Source organism: Engystomops pustulosus, chromosome 11 (assembly GCF_040894005.1).
Source record: "Engystomops pustulosus chromosome 11, aEngPut4.maternal, whole genome shotgun sequence".
In the NCBI taxonomy this organism is placed as follows: domain Eukaryota; kingdom Metazoa; phylum Chordata; class Amphibia; order Anura; family Leptodactylidae; genus Engystomops; species Engystomops pustulosus.
This window is the reverse complement of record NC_092421.1, coordinates 70,306,242-70,315,914: the sequence shown is the minus strand read 5'-3', so window position 1 is coordinate 70,315,914 and position 9,673 is coordinate 70,306,242. Positions and strand designations below refer to the sequence as shown.

Genomic DNA, 9,673 nt, shown 5'->3' with positions numbered 1-9,673 from the left:
ACAGCCATAACCAACCCCACTAAAGCATGGCAAATCCATAACCAACCCACACTACACCATGGCACAGCCATAACCAACCCACACTACAGCATTGCACAGCCATTACCAACCCCCACTACAGCATTGCACAGCCATTACCAACCCCCACTACAGCATGGTACAGCCATAACCAACCCCACTACAGCATGGCACCGCCATTACCAACCCCCACTACAGCATGGCACAGCCATAACCAACCCACACTACAACATTGCACAGTCATAACCAACCCCCACTACAGCATGGCACAGCCATAACCAACCCACACTACAACATTGCACAGCCATAACCAACCCCCACTACAGCATGGCACAGCCATAACCAACCCACACTGCAGCATTGCACAGTCATAACCAACCCACACTACAACATGGCACAGCCATAACCAACCCACACTACAGCATTGCACAGCCATTACCAACCCCCACTACAGCATGGCACAGCCATTACCAACCCCCCACTACAGCATGGCAAATCCATAACCAACCCACACTACACCATGGCACAGCCATAACCAACCCACACTACAGCATTGCACAGCCATTACCAACCCCCACTACAGCATTGCACAGTCATAACCAACCCCCACTACAGCATGGCACAGCCATAACCAACCCCCACTACAGCATGGCACAGCCATAACCAACCCCACTACAGAATTGCACAGTCATTTTATTGATATAATCATATATTTTATTACAGAGAAAAATGTGATTTCCATCTTTATCTGCGGATTCTCTCGCTATGCGTCCAGGTGCCCTTTTATCCAGGAGACGTAGTTACACACCTTGGTGTATACCCCGGGGTACCCAGGTAGTGCGCAGCCATAGCCCCAGGACACCACTCCTTGCAGCTCCCCATTACAGACCACAGGACCTCCAGAGTCACCCTACAGGAAGCGGAGACACGAGAAGAGGATTTATGGCAGAACCTTTATGTATACAGGAAGTCTCCTACTTAAGTACACAACCGACTTACAGACGACCCCTTGTTACATACGGATGTCTGGTAATTGGTAATTTACAATACTTTAGCCCTATGCTAAACAGCTGTAACGGTTATCAGAGGTGTCTGTAGTTAAGATTTATTGTTAATTCTGGTTCTTATGACAATCCAATATTTTAAAAATCCAATTGTCACAGAGACCAAAAAATATTTGGCTGGGGTTACAATGATAAAATATACAATTCCGACGAACATACAAATTCAACCTAAGAACAAACCTATAGAATCTATCTTGTATGTAACCCGGGGACTGTCTGTAGATACAACTATCCTGTAGAAGACGTGGCTCTGTCACTACCTCAGAGCATTGTCTAAGGACACACCATACACAAGGTAACTGCACGCCCCTTTAAGCCTTTAAGCTGGACCTGTACCTGACAAGAATCTTTTCCACCTTCCAAGAATCCTAAGCAGACCATGTTCTCAGTGATCTGTCCTGGATATGCGTCATGGCACTGCTGGTCAGACAGAATGGGAGCGTTCAAACACTGGAGGACATCCGGATAATTAACTAATGAAAGAACAAACCGAGGTAAAAAAGAGGCGGTAAAGATTCTGCCTAAATAATAAAAACTGTCATTACTTATCCTTTACTGATCCTGAGTTACATCCTGTATTATACTCCAGAGCTGCACTCACTATTCTGCTGCTGGTGCAGTCACTGTGTACATACATGACATTACTTATCCTGTACTGATCCTGAGTTATATCCTGTATTATACCCCAGAGCTGCACTCACTATTCTGCTGCTGGTGCAGTCACTGTGTACATACATGACATTACTTATCCTGTACTGATCCTGAGTTACATCCAGTATTATACTCCAGAGCTGCACTCACTATTCTGCTGCTGGTGCAGTCACTGTGTACATACATGACATTACTTATCCTGTACTGATCCTGAGTTATATCCTGTATTATACCCCAGAGCTGCACTCACTATTCTGCTGCTGGTGCAGTCACTGTGTACATACAGGACATTACTTATCCTGTACTGATCCTGAGTTACATTCTGTATTATATCCCAGAGCTGCACTCACTATTCTGCTGATGCATACACTGTGTACATACATGACATTACTTATCCTGTACTGATCCTGAGTTACATCCTGTGTTATACTCCAGAGCTGCACTCACTATTCTGCTGGTGCAGTAACTGTGTACATACATGACATTACTTATCCTGTACTGATCCGGAGTTACATCCGGTATTATACTCCAGAGCTGCACTCACTATTCTGCTGGTGGTGCAGTCACTGGGGGTCATTTACTAAGGGCCCGATTCGCTTTTTCCAACGTGTTACCCGAATATTTCCGATTTGCGCCGATTGTACCTGAATTGCCCCGGGATTTTGGCGCACGCGATCGGATTGTGGCGCATCGGCGCCGGCATGTGCGCAACAGAAATCGGGGGGCGTGGGCGAACGAAAACCCGACGTATTTGGAAAAAACGCTGAATTTAAAAACCGAAAATGTGTCGCTTGGGAAGCGCTTACCTTCACTTGGTCCAGCTCGGTGTATTCCGGCGCGTTCAGATGTTTTTCAGCACAGCAGCGCCACCTGGTGGACGTCGGAGGAACTACCTTCATAAATCCCGGCCGGACCCGAATCCACCGCAGAGAACGCGCCGCTGGATCGCGAATGGGCCAGGTAAGTAAATCTGCCCCACTGTGTACATACATGACATTACTTATCCTGTACTCATCCGGAGTTACATCCGGTATTATACTCTAGAGCTGCACTCACTATTCTGCTGCTGGTGTAGTCACTGTGTACATACATGACATTACTTATCCTGTACTGATCCTGAGTTACATCCTGTATTATACTCCAGAGCTGCACTCACTATTCTGCTGCTGGTGCAGTCACTGTGTACATACATGACATTACTTATCCTGTACTGATCCTGAGTTACATCCTGTGTTATATTCCAGAACTGCACTCACTATTCTGATGGTGCAGTCATTTAATAAGGGCCCGATTCGCGTTTTCCCGACGTGTTACTGAATATTTCCGATTTGCGGCGATTTTCCCTGTACTGATCCTGAGTTACATTCTGTATTATATCCCAGAGCTGCACTCACTATTCTGCTGATGCATACACTGTGTACATACATGACATTACTTATCCTGTACTGATCCTGAGTTACATCCTGTGTTATACTCCAGAGCTGCACTCACTATTCTGCTGGTGCAGTAACTGTGTACATACATGACATTACTTATCCTGTACTGATCCGGAGTTACATCCGGTATTATACTCCAGAGCTGCACTCACTATTCTGCTGGTGGTGCAGTCACTGTGTACATACATGACATTACTTATCCTGTACTGATCCTGAGTTACATCCTGTGTTATATTCCAGAACTGCACTCACTATTCTGATGGTGCAGTCATTTAATAAGGGCCCGATTCGCGTTTTCCCGACGTGTTACTGAATATTTCCGATTTGCGGCGATTTTCCCTGTATTGCCCCGGGATTTTGGCGCACGCGATCTGAGTTTTGCGCATCGGCGCAGGCATGCACACGACGGAAATCGGGGGGCATGGCCGAACGAAAACCCGACGTATTCGAAAAAACCGCCGCATTTAAAAAAACGGAAGTGTCGCGGAGCTTGCACTTACCTTCATCCAGGATAGGCCGGTGTATTTGAGTGCGTTCCGATGCTCTTCAGCGCAGCAGCGTCGGAGGAACTACCTTAATGAATCCCGGCTGGACCCGAATCCACCGCAGAGAACACGCCGCTGGATCGCGAACGGACCGGGTAAGTAAATCTACCCCACTGTGTTAATACATTATCTATGTGCATCTAATGGTGGTCGTGATGTGAATTGCAGTCCTCTAAATGTTTTGTTACTCTATTATATTGAATCAGTTTATTTGGAAATGCTTGTCCCTCATCTACATAGAGTGGGGCAGATTTACTTACCCGGTCCATTCGCGATCCAGCGGCGCAGTCTCTGCAGTGGATTCAGGTTCTGCCGGGATTCACTAAGGTAGTTCCTCCGACGTCCACCAGGTGGCGCTGCTGTGCTGAAGAGCATCGGAACGCACTCAAGTTCACCGGCCTATTCCTAGTGAAGGTAAGTGGAAGCTCTGCGACACTTTTTTTGTTTTAAATGCGGCGGTTTTTCCGAATCCGTCGGGTATCCATTCGGCCACGCCCCCCGATTTCCATCGCGCGCATGCCAGCGCCGATGCGCCACACTCCGATCATGTGCGCCACAATCCCGGGACAATACAGGGAAAATCGCCGCAAATCGGAAATATTCGGGTAACATGTCAGGAAAACGCGAATTGGGCCCTTAGTAAATGACCCCCAGTATATCTGTAGGTGTCAGTCTCATGGCTCTATGACATGCATGCCTTTGTTTTATACAGCATCCATTTCTTACCCCCATTGCTGAGAATATTCCCCCATCCAGAGATGAGACAGTGAGTCCCTGCTACGTCACAGTGAGTCGGGAGACTGACTGGCTTTACTTCAGTGTTCAGCCTTGCCGGCTTTTTCAGCCGAATCAACATGATGTCATTGTCGAGAACAGAAGAGTCATAATGTGGATGTGGAATGACTTTAGAAGAGGCGATGAACTGCTCAGCGCCTTCCAATTGTTTGATGTTGTATTCTCCAAGTCGCACCTCAATGCGCCTAAGATACAAAAAGTGAGTTGAGCAATCAAGAATTTTTAATTGTCTTAGGTGACCTCGTCAATGCCCTAGGGATAGTCTATTTTCTTATCACATGATGTCTTGACCATCAAACAATGAACAAACGTGTGCCTCTCAAATATATGATACCTAAGGGTTGTCCCTCCGGCACACATCATTACTCTTCTAAACAAATATCTTTGAATGGGGTCCTTAAGCCAAACTTAATGGGGGTCATTTACTAAGGGCCCGATTTGCGTTTTCACAACGTGTTACCCGAATATTACCGATTTGCGCCGATTTCCCCTGAATTGCCCCGGGATTTTGGCGCACACGATCGGATTTTGGCTCATCGGCGCCGGCATGCGCGCGACAGAAATCGGGGGGCGTGGCCGAATGAAAACCCGACGTATTCGTTAAAACCGCCGCATTTAAAAACGGAAAATGTGTTGCGGAGCTTGCACTTACCTTCACTCAGCCGGCCTCGGTGTATTCAAGTGCGTTCCGATGCTCTTCAGTGCAGCAGCGCCACCTGGTGGACGGCGGAGGAACTGCCTTAGTGAATCCCGGCTGGACCCGAATCCACCGCAGAGAACGCGCCGCTGGATCGCGGATGGGCCGGGTAAGTAAATCTGCCCCAATAACTCATAAAAACAATTGCTCTACTTGACATAATATTGAAGTTGCTGAGTGGTCATGTGGATCAACCCTCAACAAGGGGTTGGAGATCCCAGATACATGATCATCAGCTAATCCACTTCAGCTACATTCTAAACTGGCCATACACCTTCGATACTATAGCCAGTGGCTGAGCTCCTCTTGTTGATCCAAGAACCTTTCATCCCAACACTTCCTACACATGCACGCTTACCATTTGCACTTATGTGTTGACTCTGTAGAGAGGAGAAAAAGTAGTATTTTTAGTACTTGTTCCCTCATTCTTTCCCCTTCATCAGTTGGAGTCAGCAAACTTAACATATACATGAGATAGTTGGTTGGTTCCACCTACTTGACTTTAAGCGTAGACTTGACTTGTCTACCTTTCATGACCTTTACCCTAAACCCCCACCAGTCAGTCTACCATTTGACTAAATCCAGTTTGACTATTTTAGAATCCTGCAGATGTTCTCTTACTTATCTCACCCAAGAATCTTAGCATGTGATCAAAATCATGCCGAAGTCCTAATGTAGATGTCAGAGAAAGAGACATTTCAGATAGTTCCTTACCTCTGATAGCAGTGAGCAGCAGACACCACCCATAAAGTACTGATGAGGGATCCTCCACAGAAGTGATATCCAACATTTAGGGAGACCTGGTAAGGAACTGAGCTTTCTGCACATTTGTAACCTCCTACGATCTTATCATCGTCTTCCTTGATGGGAGTTGCAGCTGGAGGGAATGATTATTGGTAAATATAGTAAATATATCAGACCTAAACTACAAATATCCAATTGTCCAAGCAATATTCCTGGACTGATGCAATAGGAGGGAGAGAGGGGGGGGGGCTCGAAAGAGAAAATTGTAAATATAGTGGACAATATATACTGTAGAGACTGAAGATCTCATGTCCAAGCTATTTAATGTTTTTGGACCTTAGTGGACACCAAGTCAATTTCCTGCCATTCCACGTTATTTGCATAGGCCATACAAGTGTGACTGCTTGAGTTCTGATGATCACAAGACCAGCATGTTTATTATATGAACAGAACACGTGCCCAAACAGAGGTCTCAATTTTATGGGAATTCAGGGACAGCTATCTCCTACATTTCCATATAGAACTAATCAGGCATGTGCTCAGCACTCCTTGCCCCATGCTTATGTTTGCTCTGAGTCACAATAGTCAGACCTCCAATGATCAATCCCTTGTTCATGATGGGAAACCCCCTTTAAGAGAGTGATTAATTTGCTGTAAGTGAACAAATAAATAAAACATAATAAAAAAGGGCAAACAGATGAGGAACCGCCACGTAATGTGGAAAGAGATTAGAGTTCTTCAAGGTTCTCCATGCACCAATATCCACATTCTTCTTTACTATCTATTAGTAGACGTATCTATGCATCTCTAGGATCATCTTACATCTCTTACATATATTAATTACACATATGTGTAGACATATACCAAATAAGCTCCTACATACCGACAAGTCCCAGCAAAAGAAGGATAAGTTTCATGTTGATCCTGTAGAGTCCCTTTTGACTTGATCCCAACAATACAAACCCTTTAATGGGCTGAGGGTTATCATATCAGTGGGACATGTGTCTATTCACATGGATATTCAGGCCAAAATGCAATTTAATAAGTAATAGAACAAATATTTTGACTCTACATTTGGCATCCAACCTGGTATTGAGCAGAGCAACATCTCATTTGTCAACTCCTGATGAAGGTTTTCCACTTTGCGAACAGGATAATGGACAGGTCAACAACATCAGTGGAATACTTGATCTACTCATAATCATCTATGTATCCACTAGAGTTTTTAACATAAATAGTGCTTACGTTGAATACTGTATGAGACTACTGATGGTCATGGATCACCATGGTTTTACTGACCTGAGCTCAGGCCATCATACGTGAGTTTTATACACTGTAGAACCTCAGGTTGTTCTACTATACACACATACATCTCCTTCCCATTCATCAGACCACACCACGTTCTTTCATTGATCCATGGTCCAGCACTGATGTTTCTATTAGGTGGGGGACAGTCAGGGCCGATTCTAACAATTGTGCTGCCTGAGGCGAAAATTAAAATGCTGCCCACCATAACATAGGTAGAAATAGGGGAGGGACAGTGTAAAATAAAAAATGTACTCATTAATGTGAATGTTACATGTTCTTGTTTGGACAAGTTCTGGATGGCAGGTATGAATATGTGATAAAATAAGGCAAAGATCATCCTTTCACACCTTTCGGCAAACTTCACATGAACGTGCGCAGGTGTTGGGACACATAAAAGTGATGAGTGCAGATGACAATACATAGACGGCCCGGGCAGTCTGCTCATAATCAGCCCATGGAAACCATAGCTGTGTATGTACCCATAAAAAAGTTATGGAAACGTGTGCTATAGAAGCAACATTTTTAACTGTTTAAGTGACAGTTGTTAATGAGAGCTACATATGAAGATCTCAATGCCAACCGTAACTATAACCATGAATATCTGCATCTCTGGCTCAAAGAAACACCACTGCTCCTCCGTATATACAAGAAAAATAAAAAGAACATAAACGGTCAATAATTTATGTCTCATAGTGTAGAAGTTTATATTGACCACTGATACACTGTGGCACATTTACTAAGAACAGCGCAGGGTGTACTATGTGCAGTTACCTGTCTATAGAGCAGGATTTCTGGTGCACGTTCTTCATGAATCTGGCGCTCCCTGCAGTGCTCTGACAGAGTGCACCATTTTTTTGGTGCACCTTTAACATGGGGCGTGCAACACAATTCTGTCTGGAATGTCCCTTTCAATGACAGTGTTTTTCGCATGAAAAATAGTGCAGCCGCACCACCTAAAAGAAAGCTCAAAATCCGACAGAAAACTGGAGCAAAGCCCTTAGTAAATGTGCCCCAGAGTTTTATTTATTTCTTTTAATGCAGCTACACAACAATTTCAGCACTGCTACATCTCAGCATGTACATGTGTATACTGCATATGGAATTAATGCAGTTACACAACAATTTCAGCACTGCTACATCTCAGCATGTGTATGGTGCATATGTAATTAATGCAGCTACATAACAATTTCAGCATGTGCATGTGTATACTGCATATGGAATTAATGCAGCTACATAACAATTTCAGCACTGCTACATCTCAGCATGTGCATGTGTTTATTGCATATGGAATTAGTGACAGTCTGTTTAAAACCATGAAAAAACATGTCTACCAGTACACCAGGGAGGGGGAGCTATGTATGTTTGCTGGGATACAGGGACCTGCATGTCATGGACAGTTTAATCCTCTAGTCCTCACATACCTTCCAGCGTCTAGTATACTGTCTCCAGGGCCAGTCATCAGCTTGTTCTGCAAGACAGTAAGGACTTCGGGGGAGGAGGCAAATAGTATAATGAGGCAGGAACTGATCTCTCTCTCCTGCATGGAACTTGAGTCACACTCCTACATACTACACACAGAATCAGCCAGCAGCTTCTCCTGCTCTGGGTCCAGCAGGGAAGAGATTAATCTTCTATACAGCAGCATTGTCACCTCTGTGGTGACGCTCCCCTGCTCTCCAGCAAGGACTTTTCTTCTAGTGGGGCGGCAGCACTGGCTCTACAACGCAGGCTGTGGGTCTGCGTGAGGTTACTGGGCTGTGCAATGCCGCCCCCTACAGGAAGCTGCCATCTGCCGCCTGACGCAAGATTTTCATCTTGCCTCATGGCAGATGCGGCCCTGGGGACAGTATATGGGCACTGTCTAGTGCTGAACAGACAACACATTTTATGCTGCTACCTGTAACTTTTTGGACACTTTGTGCTTAAGTCACCCTTCCATGGATTCAAACTGGTCAGACAGTCTTCATTTTATATGTGCATCAACTAGCCTTGAGCGTCTATGACTGTACTGCTGGTTCTCAATTGTTCTTCCATGTACCACTTTGGTAGTTATTCACCACTATGAACTTGAAACAATCACCAGACCTATTAGTTTGCAAGTGTTCCCACCCAGTTGTCTGCCCATAACAATGTCACACTTTGTGCCTGTTATCGGTCTAGTCATAATCTGGAGGAGGTCTTGAAGGCGGGTTGCTGGAAAATCAAGTCTACTGCATTGTGTATGGTCATAAACTCTTGAGTGTGTTTAACACTTTCAGAAGTAACAGTACATGATGTCGTGGATTGGTTGGAAAAAAACACTTGAAACCTTCACTGAAAACAAAAAATATCATCCTAACCGATGTTACTCCAATCGTTACTCCAGTCGTTCTGAAAATTGGCATACCACGAGCTCTAGTCCTCTACAAAACATTC

At 44.9% G+C, this 9,673-nt stretch overlaps 1 protein-coding gene across 1 annotated transcript; it reads right to left on the bottom strand.

Annotated features, from left to right (window-relative positions):
- Positions 1-708: 708 nt before the first annotated feature.
- LOC140105662 (anionic trypsin-like) lies at positions 709-6,972 on the bottom strand. Its single transcript, XM_072129667.1, has 5 exons — positions 6,834-6,972; positions 5,921-6,083; positions 4,441-4,694; positions 1,419-1,555; positions 709-928 (listed from the first exon to the last, which is right to left on the bottom strand). The coding sequence occupies exons 1-5, from the start codon at positions 6,865-6,867 to the stop codon at positions 782-784; spliced, it is 735 nt and encodes a 244-aa protein (XP_071985768.1). The 5' UTR covers positions 6,868-6,972; the 3' UTR covers positions 709-781.
- Positions 6,973-9,673: the final 2,701 nt, after the last annotated feature.